At 43.9% G+C, this 19,228-nt stretch overlaps 1 protein-coding gene across 2 annotated transcripts in view; it reads right to left on the reverse strand.

Annotated features, from left to right (window-relative positions):
• Window positions 1–15,452: 15,452 nt before the first annotated feature.
• ASPG (asparaginase) overlaps window positions 15,453–19,228 on the reverse strand; it is a 41,910-nt gene continuing 38,134 nt past the window's right edge. For both annotated transcript variants that reach the window (XM_072337841.1, XM_072337839.1), the window contains exons 14-16: window positions 17,810–17,909; window positions 17,439–17,498; window positions 15,453–15,896 (exon numbers count right to left, since the gene is read on the reverse strand). In XM_072337841.1, the coding sequence (XP_072193942.1) occupies window positions 15,870–15,896; window positions 17,439–17,498; window positions 17,810–17,909 (187 nt within the window). In that variant the 3' untranslated portion in view covers window positions 15,453–15,869. The remainder of the gene's footprint in view (window positions 15,897–17,438; window positions 17,499–17,809; window positions 17,910–19,228) is intronic.

Here is a 19,228-nt window from a genome sequence, read left to right on the forward strand (position 1 = left end):
GCCATCAGATTACTATTCTAAGCCCTTCTACCACAATGAAAGCTAGTGACTGTCTTAAGATTTACAGTTATGTTTAATTAAGTCACATAAATCTTGAACCTGAATATTTAAGGAGAAAAAAAAAATCTAGCAGAACAAGCTAACAAGAAACCAAGTAAGAAGAGGTTCAGGATAGAGCTTCCAGAGCCATCAATGAGCCATTGATAGTGAACAGATTCAGAAGGGTCACTAGGCTGTATGACCCAGGAAAGCCGATACATTCACTTGACCAGATTAAAACTGCCTGACATAAACGAGTATGTCAACATACGACACGTCATATGTTAATCCAGATTAACTATACGGTGTTCCTGACAAAACCTGCTCTGGATGACCCTGCTTGAGCAGGGGTTGGACCAGAAGACCCCCAGAACAGTCCCTTTCAGCTTCAATCACCATTCTATGAAAAACCAAAGGGGAACAACAACAAAAACAAACAGTACAGACTTGTGGTTTGAGTCAGTTCTCTTGGTTCTGATTTCTTATGAAGTCAGGCAAAAAAAAAACACAAAAAAACCAAAACCCAATAACATCCTATTGGCAAAAACTGCTGTGTAAAACTCATGAGATGTGGTAACTAAACATTATTATAAATTTATTTCATCCTGACACCAAAACCAACTCTACAGCTGTTTTATGATAGTGTGAAGGTTAAACAGCTACAGAACAAGCACTCCTGCACGCGGCTACTATAAAAGTGTCACTGAATTATTTCTAATTTTAGTGCCCGTTGATCTAAAAATGCCTCCCGCTGCACTCCAGGAAGCAAGAAAAAATAAATCAAATAAAACTGGCAGAGGAGAAGCATGCATCTAACACAAGAAGCTGAGCAGCTCTTTATAGAACTAGGACTGCGGGGAGACTCGGGAGGGGTTCAAGTCACTATAGCCCACAGAGGAGAAGTCTGTGGTCAATTTAGCGATGTCGCACCACTTCACAGCAAACTGTGGGAAATGTGTACTTCTAGGGTGGAATTAGTCTGTCTTCAGCCATTCACTTCAAGATGGTAAGATGCCTGAGAGTGCCCATTTGTCTTCACTAACCATGAAGTTAGTACATAAAAACTGGGTATTTCATTTACATTTGTTCAGGAGAATCCCATTCAAGTGCCCACTAGAAGGTAAATCAGAAGGTCACTACCCCAACTTCAAATGCCATTACACCCCAAGACTCAAATTCAACATACACAAAAATGAGGGAAGAAACATGATCAAACAGTAAAACAAGCTTTCTGGACGTGCCTGTAGAAAAGTGTTTTCAAAAGACCTTTACTTGCATCTTTACCTGCACTCTCAGGTACCAGTAAAACATTACTTGAGCATTAGGAACAAGAGCACCAAAGAGATTATATGAAACCGTGTAAGCTAAGGGGAAATGTAAATAACCAGCCCATTAGATAGAAAAAAAAATAAATACCAGCTGGTGAAATGATCATCAGCACTCATCAGCTACCAGTATAAACTGCTGAAAATCATGAAGTTTTACAATGAAAGTCATGCACATTCTGAAATTATGGGTTCTCATAAAGTTTTGCCAAGGAAAGGAAATCAGAAACAAACTGGCTAGCAAAAAATCATTTCTTCATAGTAATAAAGCAGAGACTTTGTCACCTCATTTATCTCACGGGGATGTCATTACTGCTGATATGGACAATTAACTGTATTTGGAAAAAAACATTCTTCAAAAATTATCTGCAATTCTCCATCATCAGTTCTGAGTAAAAAAACACTAGTAAGGAGAAATGATTTCCTCATTGGGGTAAGCTGGTATAATTACACAGAGATGAATAACCATACACCAATTTTACACAGGCTGAAAGCATGGACATTGCTCCACAACTATGGAATAGGTTAATCTCCTCCTCTCCTCCAGTCACTAAGGCTTAGTCAGATCAGGTCAACGTGTTCCTTCTGCTGGCAGCGAATCACAGAAGCATTAAAGTTGCAAAGACTCCTAAGATCATCCAACCATCAACTCACTCCTGTGACTGCTCTAGGCCATGTCACTCAGTGCTACATCTACCCTTTTCTTGAACAACTCCAGGGTTGATGACATCACCACCTCCCTGAGCTGCCAGTATCTCACCACTCTGAGTATGTTTCCTAATAACCAACCTGAACCTCCTCTGGTGCAACTTAAGGCTGCTGCCTTTCATCCTATTTCTGTTATCTAGGAGAAGAAGCCAACCCCCACCTCACCACAACCTCCTTTCAGGGTTGACAACCTGACCACAACCTCTCCCGATCCTCCTCTTCTCTAGACTGAAGAAGTTCCCTCAGCCCCTCCTCACGTGATGTGCTCCAGACCCTTCACCAGCTTTGTTACCCTCCTTTGGACATGCTTCTTGTTTCCCAGCACAGAAACTGTGCAAATACTATTACAAGCACCATCCCAAAAGCTGAGCAAGACTCTGGAAATGCTAAAGATTGGCACCTAGAATTAGTTACTGTTAAGGGCTTCTAGAGAAAGGCCTGCTGATCAAGAACAAGGATTTCAGCCTGATACCTAGGGTGTCCCAATTCCATTATTACTCAGCAGCTCCAAAACCTGTATTACTCCTACACAGAGACATGTTCTCCAGCAGATGACACAGAAAGAGCAAAGCTGAACACACCTCCCTCATTTCAAATGAGGAATTTGGTTTGAACATATCTCTCACGAGGTGTTACCACCCAGCTCTCCGACCAATCAGCAGCACATCCAACACACTCATGAGTGTGCTGAAACTGGAAGGTGCTGCCAGAGCATGAAGCAGCCTACAGAAAAGGGTGGGGAGGGAGGAATGCATTGCTGCTTCCTGCTCTTGGGCACAGCAGGCAGGAGAGAATGGCTCCTTGAACCAGAGGACCAAAAGGTTTAACTCACCCCTGCTTCCAGTCTGACCATAAAATACCTTTGCTATTCAATTTTAAAGAGAGCAGAAAAATTAAGTGCTATTACATGAAGGCCAAGATTCTAGTGATAAGAAACTTAAATGCTGTCTGCAGCATTAATAGTAAGAGCTAAAGATATGCTCTGCAACTGCGGGGCAACATTAGACTAAGTTTGGCAGAAGTCTCCTCCCTTCACACCCTCAGGCTTTTGCTTCGCTTAGACAATATCACAAGGAAAGGCTGTTTGCCCAGAGGTTTTCAGTGCATATTTGTTGGGGATTTTTGTTTGTTTGTTCATGGACATGGCCAGCTGCCAGCTTATGAAAACTACAAGCTTTGTCATCAGTAGTTCACCCAGTCTGAGAGAGGAAAAACAACGGTTAGAAGTCAACTTTATCCTATACCTTTCAAACGCCACAGGAAAAATGAATAAATAAAAAAAATCACACAAAGAGATGTTTCAGAAACATTGTGATGCTCTCCAATTTCATAGAAGGGTTATAACAAAGCATCAGTTTCTATACAAGCATAATATAGCTTTACCATGACAGAGTTGAACCTAGTGCAGGAACATTCAACTCTTTTCTCCACCTAAGCAGAACCTCCCCACCAGGTTTGTTCTTTCAGTTACTGAGGCCATTCTTGAATAAAAAAGAAACACTTTTCTGACCCGTATCAGAGAGACCTTAAACTTTTTAGGGGCACATTGGACTCTGAGGAAAAACACCACTACTTACATCATCCTGAACCACGCTATGAAGAGCAATGATAATACCTTGGAAGCAGGAAATCTTTCCTTAAACAGCTCACATTGCCACTGAAATCAGCAGTGTGTTTGAATAGAGCCAGATGGGAGGATCAAGCTTATCAGCTGGAGGTGGCATCAGGCAGAAGAGCACTGGGCAAACCCCAGCTGATGTAAATGAGTGCAACTCCCCTCGAGTTAACAGAGTTGGGCCAATTCAAGCCAGCTGTGGATCAAACCCACAGCGTGTTTTGCAAGTCTATTTCCAACTCTTCAGGGCTCTGCTCTTCTGTGTTTAAACATTCACAACACCCACTGAATTTAATGAGAACTGCGTGTACAGAACACTAGTGTTATTTCTTTTTAAATATTTGGGAGGTGCTCAGAGACTGTGATAATGAGTGCCATATATTAGAACCGAGACAGAATGGCATTGAATCATCCAACCCTTAAGTGGGACAGGTCATTAATCTTTTCCTTGGGAGAACGTTTCAATTTTTGCCTTGGCAAATGAGGAATCATCATTAATAGATGTTGGGGGTTCTACCTTTGCCAAGTTTCAGACAAAAAATGTGTTTTTCCATTTGCCTTGGGCTTGTGTAAGCTTGCCTAAGGAGGCCAGCCTCACAGTTTGAGAAACACTGCTAGCAGCCACCATACCCTCATTCCTAGCTAAATTAAACCCTATTACACTGTAATTAACCTTGCCTAACTCGTTCTGACTTACAGCAGTAGGTTAAAAAAAAAAAGAATCATGCCTTGCCTAAACTGTCCCTGAGAAGCATTTCTACGTACCAGGCTTGCCTACTACTCAAATATTTCAGCTTCTCCTTGAAGCTCCTCCTCTGAAGATCGCAACTCGACTGCAGGCAACACCAGAACTCTTCTTGACTTCAGCGTGACCAGATTCATCTGCTATAATACTCCTGTGCCCCGATTTCATGCCAAACAGTGTATTTTTGAAGAAAGCAGAAGTCGCGGCAAGACTACGTGCATTTAAGGCTTAGATACGCTAAAATATTAAGAGATACACATAGACAGGCTCACTACATTTCTTAGGTTACATTTAAAGCAACAAAATTCTACTTTATGGATTAGTCTGTCGACCATTTTATTTAGATATACGGTGAAAAACAGAACAAAAAAAAAACAACCAAACATGTTTCTAGTTCTATTTGGCTCGTGGGGCAAGCGTGAGAAGAATAAGAAAGTAGGAAAAGCTTTTCAAAGTCATCCTTTCAAAAGGAAAACAAACTGTTGGTAAAACCATTGTTTCCAGATTGCCTTTTAAAAACTCAAGAAGTTCTTCAACTGTATTCGGAAAGACCCACTTTTATCAGAGGTCCATCAGGCTTGGTTAAGCCCGCAGCTTTTGATCAGACCATCAAGGCAACAGCCTGAAAACTATAAACCCACTGAAGTCGTTCTCATGAAGGTCTGGATAATCCTTTAACTGCCCGCAGTAAAAACATATATGGGGAATACACCACAAAGCACCACAGCTTCAGCTTTGCGCTGCTCCTGATAAAAGGGTATTCACAAAAAGGAAGAAGAAACACCCTCGCATATGAAGTGCCATGGTTGACTACATATATCACCAGTGAAAAGGTGGCAAACCTCTGAAGTGCAGCGCTGATGGTCAAAGCCAATATCAGCTTTCCTTTAAGTCTGGATGCATGGGTAAAAAAAATAAGAAGAGCAAACGGTTATACATTAAACATAGCATAACACCTCCCGCAGCTCCAGACTGATCCTACCTGCACCTTTAAAGACATTACACCCCTCGATTCAGTGCAAGCAATAACTGCTTGTTCTCTCTTCCCCTCTCAGTACCCCCACGGATACCACAGGTACCGTCCCTTCGCCTCCTGTCCCCGCAGCCCCCCCTCCGAAAAGCCGGAGCTTCCAACAGGGCTCAACCCCCGTTCCCCGCCTCCGACCCGCGGCGCTGCAGCTCTCCGTCGGCCGCCCGATGCCCGGACCTCGCTGGTCAAGTGGTCCTAAACATTTCACAATTATGATAGAGAACTGTTGAACTGTTAAGAACCACTGCACCAAGGAGGCTGAGGAGGTGCGGGGTTGGGGAGGGGGGGGATGATGCGCTTCCCCCTCGTTCCTAACAGCCGGCCCAGGCTCTTCCTCTCGCCGCAGCGGACCTGGGGACGAGACAAAACACACGGGGCAGTCGGGCAGGAGAGCACCCGGACCCCCCCCATGCTCCTCGCACAGCGCTGCCACTTACTCCTGGCCAACGTCCCGCCGGCCTCGCGCTGGGGCTTGGAAGGAAGAATAACAAAAGTTTTATAAAGAAAAAATAAATAAATAAAAAGAAGAAGGGGAAAAAAAAACAACCAGCCATCCTTCTCAGCTCGGAGCCGCTCTCTCCGCCACCCGCCCCAGTGCCGGGCTCAGCGTGCGGAGCACGCTTTTATATCCGCGCGGGCACGAGCCGTCCCCTGCCGCGGCGGCCAGGAATGCAGCCCTCGCCCCTGCCGGGACCAGTTTTTCCAGGCTGCTTTCTCCCTGACGGGGTGGTTTTGTTTCGAGCCATCATCATCATCTGGGGCAACCCGACGTCAGCAGGGAAGAAAGGACAAACCTGTTCGGCGTTTCCTCCCGCCCTCCTCCTCCTCCTCCCTGTCACCGGGGGGGGAACCGCTCAACAGGTTTCGCCTGAGCTCGGAGGTGGCGGCTGCGGGAGCGCGGAGCTGACTCCACCCAGCGCCCTCCTGACAGCGGCTGCCGCCTGCCCTCGGCGCCCTCACGGCTTCCCCCCCCCCCGCCTGGCTGCCAGCCTCACACAAATGGGATTTAAAGTCATAATAATAATAATAATAAAGCCTTAAACCGGCCCGTCGTGTTCGCTGGGGGATTTTTTTTGTTGTTGTTGAGGCACCGCTCGGCGCCTTCCCCTCAGCAAATATGGGGTGGGGTGTGGGGGTGCTGCCCGCTTTTAGAAGAGCCCTGTGCCTTCTGTATGGGCTGGTAGCGCTGCTACGTGCTGCCCTGCTCTTCCATAAGAAAATCCCCAAGCTTGGTGCGATCCCCATGTTGCTGAGTGTGGTTGTTTGGGTTGGGTTTTTTTTGCTCAGGAATGGCATGAAGTGCTGCGTGCTGTGGGAGCAGGGCTGGCTGTGCCCCATCTTCCCCACAGCCCCACTGCTGGGGCTTTTTGGATCTCAGGGAAAAGCTTCTTTCAGTGAGGGCGGTGACGCTCTGGCACAGCTTGCCCAGAGAGGCAGTGGATGCTCCATCCTTAGAAACCATCAAGGTCAGGCCAGATGGGGCTCTGAGCACCTGGTGGAGCTGTGGGTGTCCCTGCTCAGTGCAGGGAGGTTGGGCTGGATGGCCTTTAGGGGTCCCTTCCAACTCAAACGATTGTGATTCCATGTACTTCCAGAAATCAGGCCGCTTGCCACAACACCACGAGTGGCTTTCTCTGATATTTGAGTTTCTTCCATTAATCCCTCACAATTTCGCTCTCTTTGTCTAATAGGAGAAAAATGAAACACAACCCACCAGGGCTTTTTGAGCCCTGCTGCTGGGGTGGGCAAGAAGGCCTTCACGCTTTGCCATGCTGGGACGGGGAAGCCTGTGTGATGTAGGAAAGCTGTGGATGGTCGGCCCTGCTCTACCAGCAACTCAGCCTCAGGCCTTCACCAAGTCACTTCACCACACCTTGAGGAGGAGAGATAATGCCTACCTGCCTCATCTTATGAGGCTTCACTGATGTTAATGGAGTGTTTTGCATGTTTAAAGAGCTGTATATGTGCTGTGTATGAATTCTGGCTATGATCTTTGGTTCTTTATAAATATATAGGCAACTCAAGCTAGTCCTGGAGGAAATGCCCATAAGAACAGGCATTGCAGAGCAGCGAGGGACTCCAGTGCATGTGATTGAGGCACTCCCACTGGAGCAGGAGCAGACAGGTCGCTCCAGGAGCCTATGCAAACTCCCCAGTTCTAGGCTGGAGGCGTTTCAGTTCACTTTGGTAAAACCAGCTCCTGCTCTTCTCCACTCTCTCGGACTCAAACCCAGAAAATAATGTTGTGCCTTTCTTTTTCCTAGAGAGTACAATCCTTACAGCTTTTCTGAACATTTGTGTTCACAAAAGCCTGCCTAATATAGAGGAATATGCAGTGTTTCTGGGTTAATTCAAAGGCAACATGTTGCTGGCAGCAGAAGTAAGGCTGCTCCTCTGTGAGATGAGTCCCTTGTTTTATGACAGTATCCTATGTGTTCTCTTACCTGCGATGCACACCCTGTGCACACCATGATCAAACTGGCTGTTTTCTATATATAATTCCTTTCTAACTACTGCCAACTCTCATCCGCCCCTAACAAACACAAACACACACCCACACCCATGACTCTACAATACCACTCAGCTAAATAATAACCCTACTGCCCATACTGTAAAAGCCCTTTCCAGACAAACCAGTCAGAACCCACTGCTGTGATGGTGAGATGTAACACCACCCGCTGACCCCAAGTGCAGGTCTGATCCAGGTTCAGACATGTATGGCTGATGGCCCTGAAGTTGGGCTCTGAGTCCTAAGAGAGGAATTGCCTGGGGCAGCCAGTGGGAATTGAGGTACAAGAACTCATACTGGGTTTAGGCAGGATGAGTCATCTTTTGCTTGGTGTTTTTTAGCATGTATTGGTGGTTTTACTGATTGAATGTTTACGGTTGTTGTTTGTGTTGTTATTTTCAGGGAAGAATATAGTAAAAGATGGCACAGGTTTTGTACTTGGTAGATGTGTAAGGGGTGTCTAGGGCGAATGTTATTGGCAAACATCCCATTACCTCTCTTGGACAGTCTCACAGAACAGAGTGAGTTTTAAAAGAGAGTGGAGGTACCTAACAGTAGAAATGGACTGACAGCACAATACAGGGGATAAGCCATGTATTAATTGTTATTCCTCTGTGAAGGTATGAAAGGTATTAAAATAGCAGGACTGGCTCTGAAACAGGATAGAGGGGAAATTTAGTGGTATTAAAAGGGACAGTAGTTAGCTCGTATTTCTGCTTGTTAAACGAGCAGCATGTATGTCACCCACTGAGTTTGCCACTCAGGGGCAAAAATCCAATAAATAGGGCTATGGTATCTGCTAATGAGGACTCATCCTGCTAGACACTGAGACCTGTCCAATTGCAATGGAGAAACAACACACTGTAGCACGGAACATGATGGTCTGATATAGCAGGTGGAGTTTGCTTGTGTGGGGAAGCAAATACTAATCTGCTGATAGTGTCAAACAAGGAGCAACACAAATGAAGACTTAGTGCCAGGGATAACTGTAAGAAACAAACAGCTGGCCTAGGAGAAAACAAAGATGTTGGGTAAGCTTATGGAAGACGTGAAAGGATGTGCTGATTGCATGGTAGAATATGGAAGGCATAAGATCTTGCCTATTCTGATAGTGAAAGATTATGTGACATTATGACAGATGATTGGAAGATGATATCATTATTTTCTGTCAGTATCCCCATGCTCCTTGGCGTAAGGTCCCAACACTTTCCTGCCAATACTGTATTTTGGCAGGTAATATCATGGAAGGGTGTGGAACAACATACAGTACTATTCCTTGTAATACAATGTGCTTCAGCTGACAATTCGAAACTCAGAATGAATCCAGCATGCAAACTATCTTGGATTCAGAGCTTACTATTGTTTTTCCCCATCCTCAACAGTTCCCCACTGATTCACTATTCCTGCTCATTGCTGCTTGCCTAAGATTAGGTTGGATGTTTCTTAAGCAAAGGCTTGGAGTCTGACATGTACTGTAAAAAACCTGACATATTCTTGGGAAACAGACCCAAAACCATGCAAGTAGATTTCCTTCCACTCTGGGAAATCACCATTCCATATGGTCATAGCAAGCACTGATGGGGCAACTTCTTGTTTACTTGAGTTGACTCAAACTCATTTGCCAATATAGCAGCCCACTATGTGTCACATGAAAGTGTAATAACAGCTTAATAGTAACCTGCTTTGCGATAATAAGCACCTTGAGAGAGAGCCTACTGCTTCCTCATGAATGGGAAGTATTTCCATATTATTGCCTAAATAACAATAAGTAATTTAAAGAGAAAGAAGGTGGGTTGGGGTGTTTTTTTTTCAACCAAGAACTTTTAGAAAGATTTTTGGGGGTTGCGGTTCAGTACTTAAATTGATAAAGACGTGCTAGGAATTAAAATAGGGATAACAGTGCAGAATTCACCATTTTATGCACAAAATTGTGATTAATCTCAAAATGTAGTGGGAGGGGGGTTTGTAGGTCATGTGCTCTGTCTAAACATCAACCTTGGGCACTAACGAGGCCGTGTATCAATTTGGTGCTTAATACTGCATGTCACCATTCTCCTTGCTCTCATTTAATGTATTGTTCATTCCATGCCAATAGCTAAATCTGTAAATTACGGAGTGCAAATTAATGTACTCTTTCCTTCTTAGGGAGAATTTTTCAAGTCATGCTTTGTCTGCATGCAGTAGCACAACAGTTAGCAGTAAGTAAGTCATAGTAGACATATCTGCAGATAGTTCTTCAGAGTTAGTAGAGTGATATGATCCACTCCATAAAGCCATGAGATAGGAAATCATTACACGTGATTTGACCATTGAGATTTCTTGAAGCGTTTGCTGGTTCAGACTATTGAAGATGGAGAATCAGAATGGTATAAAATAGCATGATAATTTTTAGCAACTTGTCATACTTCTGGTTTTATGTCCTTGAATGCAGAACTTTCCAAACAACAGTGGTAAATGGTGACATAGCTGTGGGTAAAGAGCTCAGTCAAAGCGGTCAAGTAAATAATGTGCCTTATTTGACATCCCATTCTGTCAGTTGGCAAAGATAACAGGCAGTCATCTTGGCCTTGAAGCCCTGGATCTCTGCTGGATTCAGCAGAGATCTCTGCAGGATCCTTGCCTCGAAGGTGCTGAGGATATCATAATCACCCAAAGCGACCCTTTAGCAGGAATCAGATGTTCCACAGAAAGAACTCACTGCACCTAAATCCCACTTTTACTGGGCTCTGGTTACAAAGGTCCACATCAGCACGTTTCCCCAGCACAGCAGCTTCTAATGTATATGGGATTAATTTCCATCTCTCTGTTCTAATTGTCCTTATTTCTCAGTAAAAGATTGCCACAATGATTCCTTTTTCTCTATCCTGACATTCTTCTCTTTGCTATGCATGACCATTGCTTCTGAATTGCCAGGACTGAAATTCCTCTTATGTGCTCATAATTAGTTAAATAATTTGAAATCATGATGTAGAAATAACCACCTTACAAAAGCAAACATTATTGTAATTCCTTTTATTCCCTTTCTTATCACCCTTTACTGCATGGAATCTCACTTAATCTCACTTGCAAAGTCTTAAAAGCAGGGTCTGTGGCAGCTGAACACCACATACTGGAACCTAACAGGATCTGGGACGGTGGCACGTGCACTGTACACATATGCATGTAATTACTGGGACTAATTTGCACTCAGAAATGCTGCATATGCAACTTAGCAGGCAGCTCTGGCATTCTTCTGGGCAAGAAAGTTATACAGGGCTCCCGTTTTGACACCTAGAAGGCACGAGGGCCTGCAGAATACGGTGTCTTGGGAGAACAGTTATTTGTTGTGGTAGTACTGATTCAGAGATTAATCTCTTGGCCTCTTCCCATCTTGTGCCGGGTGCCACACATCCATCAGCTTGCTGCTGGAACTGGGCTGAGCTGCAGGACGCTGCGGGCTGGCACCTGCCCAGGGCTTGGCTGCCACCTCCCTCTGAACACAGCATCCCAGCTGCGAGGGAGGTGCTGCTGCTGAAGACGCCAGTGGGAGAGCACAAGATCTGCACCAGCTGAGCAAGTCTCAACCAGCAGGTGTTGGCAGGGCTGGGCAAAGGGAAAGGGACGCTGCCTCTTCCTCACCAGCTGGGCCAACAACGAGTCGTGCTCCCCGTTCATTTTATTTGCTTCTCTTATGTCTGCAGCAGTTCGGGTCAGATGTCAATGCAGATTTGGACATCAAGTACTGAAGCCTTTGACCATAGGATTTACATCAACTCTCCCAACTCAAGACAAATGAAGGAGAGCTTTTTCACGCAGTGTACACCAGACATTGCATATTGCTGCTATGAATCAGGGTACTTTTCCCAGCTGTACTTTTTGAGATGCAGGCTTCTGCCTTTTCCCATTCAGCTGATCACAGGTAAACAAATGTATGTATAATTAAGTTTCTGAAGTAATTTTCAAGTAGACACTTTGCACAAATAATAAATCTAGTAGTAGCTGGTTTTATTCTGACTCACAGACTATCTAGGATGGCAACATCTGAGTCCCATCCCACAGATTCATTTGTATGGTTCAGTAGGGTATTTTAAATATCTTCTAAGCTTTCTACATTAGTAGCTGCTCTAGAAGAGTCACTAAAATTACAGTGTCATTAAAGCTGCAGAAGAATCATGGAAAGTCTAGTCTTAATGATCCTACTGCTCATACAGCCTGCGTGGAAGAGACAGAAAAGTGTCAGCAGTGCCTGTGATGACATACAGCCCACACATCTGATCGGTTCTTCAGAATGTGTTGTCACTTACCATAAAATTATTTCAGGTTTATAGTGATCTAACAAATTACAGCGATGGAAACTAAAAGCTTCATACGCTTTCATACGCTTCAGTGTAGGTCCTATGCAGCGATCAGCATAAGTGCCTGGAGAAGGGGGTTACACCTATAGCTGAATAAGATTTTGCTATAGGTCCATTAATGCTTTAAGTGGGATAAAGCAAAATTTGGTTTCTATGCGCAGGGGATACGTTTCTCTCATTTGTCATTTCACTTCATGAATCCATCTTAAAAGTGGATATATCTGCTGATATCGCAGTCTTTTTTGGAGAATCCCCATCAATCACACTGTTCAGACAACTGCAAAAGTCTGCTTTAAGGAAGCTGAAGGCCTTAATTTCAGGTAAGGGGTTTCAGTGTCACTCGCTGCTGAACACCAGAATCATGGTATGAGACATGTGAGATGTGCTGTTGCACAGTCATTCTAAGTACAGATGTGCAGAAGTGGCGTTTTTTAGGAACTGAAGAAGAATGAGCAGATACTGAAGCCTTGTGAACAGCTGATGTCCTTCAGCAAGTACTGATCAGGCACAGCTAGTCAATCTGTCAGTGGGTCAGCCAAGACAACATGCAATGAGAGCGAGCACATGCCGATTTTGCAAATAATTAAGAATACCCTTCCACCGCTGAAGTTTTATAAGAGAATCTCCAAACAGAAGCTTAATGTTTTCAGGCATCGTTTAGAAAGAAAGTGGTGGCATTCAGGAAAGGAAAGCTGTAACTCAAATCAGGAACTCAGACATATTAATTGTGCAAATCCCTGCTTTTTACAGTGTTAGAGAAGTGCTGACATAGCCCAAGCAGTCGCTATCCCTTGGCAGTATTTGCTGGATCATTAGGAAAAAGAAACAAAGTGGAAGCTGGGTGTTGTCTGTCAAGTGAAGAAAGCTTTAAAATTGATGCAATGTTTGACTTTTACACGAGGCATTCACAGCGTCTCCTCCATGGAAGAGGAGGAGGAGAGGCAGCAGAGGTCCACCACCAGCAATCGTTTCAAGAGCATCAGTTCAAAGCCCCAGCTCCAGAAACAAATCCAACATTTGAGCAGCAGATTCCTGCTGTTATTTTCTCACAGAAACGGATATGTCATTTTTATGTTCTGTTAAGCATTAAAAACCGATGCTGAAAAACATTGTGAGCTCTTCTGTGCCAAAAGACTGCAAAACGATCCAGATTCTGCCAATCTACTCCAGTGTCTACTGTGTGCAAAGTATCAAGCTGGGATCTACAAATGATCCTTGAATTATGTGTCTGATCTAGCATATGGATGTAGACGTTAAAGGGTATAAGGGCACCATGGCTGACTGGAGGTGAATTTGTTAGGGGAGTTAGGAAATGGATCGGCAGTTAGGCCTGGGCAACAGAATGGGCACGTTAGTGTTAGTATGGCACTGCACGGCTGCTTAACCCACAGAGCTTTACCAAGCAGAAAACTGCTGGATAAAAACAGTGCATTTGATCTTTCTGTGATGACCCGAAGGGGAAAAATTAGGATGTTTGAAAAGCTAAAGCTGCCCCAAGAATAGTTAGCATACTTTAACTCATGAAAGACTCCCGGCTGCTTACAGTAACTGGAACAAATAGGTAGGAACAAATTGGTACAATTTTCATTCCTCACTAATATTAAGATTTTGCTTTTATCCACTATGTAAAGCTGAAGTGTTACTGTACACAAAGAGACTCATCACAAGACTGGGAGTTATCACAGAGACTACAATTACAATCACTAAATCTACTACACAAAGCAAAGGGTGCAACAGACAAACCAGACCAATGCAGCATCTTGAAAGCGTTACTGAAGTCTGCGCCCAAGAGAATCAAGAGCTGAAGTTTCTGAGTGGACCAAGTGATCACTGCCTAATACCTCTTTAGGCAGATGTCAGAAGTATGAGAACATGATTGTTTAGAACATCTTCTGTAATTAAATCAATTCTTAATTGAAAGCCATAAGGGTGCTTATGTATATATTGCAGTCAGCCATCCTGGGACACGGATTGAGTGCTGCCATAGACATGGCATTGCGTCTTAGAATCTATTTTGTTACTATTTATTCTCATCCCAAGGAAGTAAATTACAGAGTTGTTTATCAAGGCATTTCCTACCTCAGTGCACCTCCTTTTAGATAAAGAGTTTGGATACCAGGTCTATATATACTATAGGAAGAGGAATTTGTGCACACTTTTTCTTCCAATTGCAGAAATTTGCACAGATGTGGCTTTGTTACAGATGTTCCATTTGTGCATTTACAGATCAGACATCAAATCTGAGGTGTGATCTTTGAAGCTTATCTTAGTTCTCATCTACTTGATACTAGTTTTATCGAATCTGAAGCATATTATTGCTATGTAGCATCAATTGTTTAATAACAACGCAGCACAGCCGTAGCATTTGTGACCGTATTGAAGAGGTGCGCTACTTTTCACATTAAAATACTGTGCTTTTTTGTTTTCTCAGAGTACACTCATGGTTGCCCTGTTTTAGGGGGATCTGATATGCAGCAAACCTTGGGAACCTTTTAATGCCAGCCAGCTCAGCAAGTCATCCACACAGCTCTTCTCCACGATAAGAATAGCTGTGGGAAGGTTGAACAGCGTAAGGAGGAAAAAGAAACGACTATCTGCACTTCAAAGATTCCCCTTCAGATGAAATAGATATAAAATCCACATAGATTACTGCAGCAGCTTTAAGGCGAAATTAAAAGTTGCCATTGCCAATATATGCATTTGCCTGGAGTACTCTCTGTGTTTACATATTCTGGGATGGACAGAGCTGGAAAGGTATGTATCACTTCTTTTTTCCCCCCCGCAGACTGAAGGTGTTGTGACTTTAAACTTAGGGTTTGTTAACATCAAGGTCGCATTTCCAGTCCAAAGAATTCAGTGTCCAGCATGTAGCAATCTTGATTATATTCCGGTCAGGATGTGGTAGAGTTGCTATTAGAAAGAAAACAATCAGTTCACTCAGACAGTCCCACAAACATGTTTTATGGCATCTGCATCCTACTCATTTCAAGTGAGGTTTTACAGTGACACACTTGGTGAAGATTAGTACACAACTGCAGGCAGATGCCCACGGCTGATTCAATTGTTTGCACTGACACTCACAATTGCTGTAATTGCAGCTGAAGTGATACAAGCCATTGCAAAAATCAGACCAAGTGAAACCAACATTGTTCTGCAGAGATTTTATTAGTTGAGACAGAGAAATGTACAATCCAGTGTTTTCTCTCAGAACGAGTTTACTGCAGCGTTTCCTTTTGCCATGCCTGCAATACTGTCTTCAGTCATTTAATAAAAGGACATTCAAATGGTCTCCTTAAAAACAGAGCCTGTGCAGTAAGGACAGTAAGGGCAAGACATTCCAGCCTCATTTGTTCATGAAACTTTATATTTTGTTTAAAAAAATCAGTGATTAAAAAATAAAGCAGTGTATGATTTTTAGAAAAGCAATGAGAGGTGAATGTGTTCCTAAGTAAAAAAATATTCCTAAGTCAGTTTTAAGTTTTCCTGCGTGCTCCGTGTGCAGCTTCTGTTGTTTCTTTCCTTTATTGCTCCCCGTAATCGCTGAACACCACTAAGCTGGCATTTCTAAGAGGAGTGACCATCTTCTACAGCCTATGGATGAAGAGAAAATGGATGTTAAACAGTTGGCATTATCCACGACCTTCTTGGGAAGAGACTACCATGCAGGCTGTCAAGCAAGTTCTCGCGCAGCAACTGATGACTTCCTCGAGGTTGCCTGCACTGCTGGCGGCTCAGACGGAAGGAGCTGACATGATCCAACGAGGAGCTGAAGATTTAACACATTCATTCCCTGTTTGCAAACTAGAAGTGACCTCTGTGGACAAATTTCACTGCAAATGGAAATAACTTTGTAACACCACGCAGATTGTAAAGGTATTTTAAGCATTTTCATCCTGGATGCCGGAAAACTTCCATTTAAAAGCTTGAGACTGTGACTGCATCTAATCCTACTCTAACACCTTAGGAGAAATAAAACCTCAAAACTTTACAGGAAAGGAAAAAAAACAAAAGCCTGGTTCTGTCTTGTTCTCATTTATTTTTTAAATGAAATTACCCACCTATATACATGAATTCACTCACATTGATCAAATGGGACACGGAAGAAGCAAGGTAGTCATGACTGCAACCAAACCTTTAACTAAATTTAATGTTCATTTGATTAAATAAAGGACATCATCTCCTCCCAGTAATTAAATTGGTATTGGACTTGCCAATATATCGGAGAAGAGATATCTAAACCCTCAACATATTGCAGCAAAAAGGAGTTCAGAGAAATGAAAGGCAAGTTTTAAATGTCTCCAGTTACAGCACAGCACTGGGGATGGTCAAACGCCCAGACAAGTTCACTACAGAGACTTGTCAGATCTGATGCTTTGAACACGGGACTCACACCCTTCTCACAAGCATTCAGCCAGGAGAACACACCTCCTGCATTAGCAGCACAAAAGAGATTCATGCTGAGCGTCAGAGACAGCCATGAAGCTAAATATGTATAAACCAGAGAGGCCACAGCACTGCCCAGTCCAGTGCTCTGGGTGGGAGAGCTGTGTGCAGAAAAGGAGCCAGGAGATGCACTTGAACCTCATGTGGCCCTTCCAACTCAGGATATTAAGTAATGCTAAGATGGGTTAGTGTAAGGTGCTCTGTGATAAAGGCAGATGGAGAGCACATCTGCAAATGCTGCAGGTACCCAGCGGTGTCTCCTGTGTTGGAGGCTGTGATCACACCGTGGCTGTGCTGGAGATGGGCATGTTCCCATGCTATGGGCACAGCACCATGAAAAAACAGGCCTGGCAGGGTGACCAAGGGAAGGAACTTCCTCTCTAAAGCAGACAAGACAGAGGAACAATTTACTGCGGAAGGCCAGAATGAGATACTGCTGCCCTCAACAGATTTATTGTAATAGCACTCAGGTACCCAACCACATTGTGAGCCACGCTGTAAAAAAAATCACTTATTGTTTCAGGCCGAAAGAGGAATGAGCATTAGTTCCATTCTATAGACCAAGGCAGGGATTGCAGCCGAGCCCAATGCTCAAATGCGAGATAAGGCTTAAATACAAAGTCCTCCTTCATATAAGCATATACTGAGCCACGCATTTCAGAAACCATGCCCCTGAAATCTGAGTCTTACCTTCTTTTGTTGCTTCTGTCTGAGGAAGTCAAGAGCCTCCTTATGCCCTGTAGCCTTTGCCTGTGAGTAGAAACATGAATAAATCCTGCCGTCCTGTGCACTGGGACATGCAAATACTTTCTTGTGGGAAGTAAGACTATGTTACCACAATATAATTAAAATCCAATTTAAATTTTAATTCCTCTGAGATAGATGAGAAAGTTCTGGCTCCAACAGTTTATTACCTTGGGACAGCACCAGACTTGAGTTCACAACATGCAGCAATCCCGTTTATAGCTCCAGAACAGCATTTGCTTTTCCCGAACTCATATTACCTGACAGCACCCACAGAGTTAGAGCACTGCACGCAGCATGGCCTTGTGCATACTTACTACCTGTAGGGCGTTCTTGCCATCATAACCAGTTTGCTCCAAGTCTGCACCAGCCAGGAACCAGGCATACAGTCCTTTCACATCACCTTTAGCTGCAAGGCTGGAAAAAACACATAACATTGGTTCTTTCAGTCTATTTCACTGCGCTCCTGTGTGCTGTCCATGAGCTCCACAAGCAAATGCTGAACCAGAACAGGTTCAATATGGCTGCAGGATGGAGAGGTAAGAAAAGGAACATTATTACAACAACTTTGAATAGCTGAGCAAGCAACACAGCTTGATGAATCAGTTCCTTAAATTAATAAGGCTGTGCTATAAGTACTTACAACAGGCTAGTTTCACACAGTGGGTGTGACTATGACCAAGGGGGAAAAAAAAGTCATTCAGTTTCATATTTCACAACACGGTATTTATCTCATGAAATGAGTTGGGGGGAGGGCAATGGCTGCATCGAGGTGCAGTTGAATAAGTGAGGGTACAAGCAGATGTGTTTGCAATCAGCCTGCCCCGTTTGAAGCCACTGAGAAAACCCCTTCTTAAGTCTGCACAGCTGTGCTCACTACCTGAAGTTGTGACAGCACGTTTATGTGTTATCCTTTGGACAGCCAGCTATGTTTTTGAGTTGAGGTAATTTGTATGATTGAAATGGGCAGCATAGGAAAAAATAAAGAAAGAAAGGAAAAAAGGCCGTTGAAGAGAACTTCTGTCATGCGTAACAAGCAGTAGTAGAGGTCTACATTAATCTCATAGAAATCACTGAAAAATAAGTGAATTAACATTATCTGAACAATGTACACCAGAGTGCTGTACACCAGAGTGCTGTATACCAGCACATCTGCTGGGGATCTCATCTGTAGTTCTTAAGGTTCCTTTTTCACTTGATTTTGGTAAAGAAGGGCTCACAGCCTGCACGTGCACAGTGCACGCCTGTCCCCATCAGCCCTGCAGGCTGAGCTGGGAGCAGAGCTGAGAGGGCTGCCTCTGCATTTCTCAGGGTAAGAACACACCGGGCCACAGAACAGAGAGGAGCTTCTTGCTGCATGCTGGGACTGTCTGAGCACAGCTCCCTGATAAGCATCAGATGAGGCTGTAGCTCATTACGAGAGGGAAACCCCCGCTCCTATTCAGTTCAACATTTGCTGCCTGAAATGCTGCTTGCTGTGGAGGAACGGCAGTGATGGGCTCCGGGATGATGAACGTCTGGGCAGACCAATGGAGAGCAGGGTGTGCAGGAAGGTGCAAGGGGCAGTTGGTTAAGGAAGCTTATGGAAGAAAGCCTGAAAGCAAGTCTGAAACTTTCAGTTCTCTGCTAGACTGAAATCACCCCTGGTGTTGATTAAATCTCTTAAGTACCTGAAAAAATGTTTTCAGGGGAGTGGAAGCCTCTAATTGCAGCAGCCTGAGGAGAAAGGCAGAGAG

This window comes from Excalfactoria chinensis, chromosome 5, assembly GCF_039878825.1.
Source record: "Excalfactoria chinensis isolate bCotChi1 chromosome 5, bCotChi1.hap2, whole genome shotgun sequence".
NCBI classification, from domain to species: Eukaryota; Metazoa; Chordata; class Aves; order Galliformes; family Phasianidae; genus Excalfactoria; species Excalfactoria chinensis.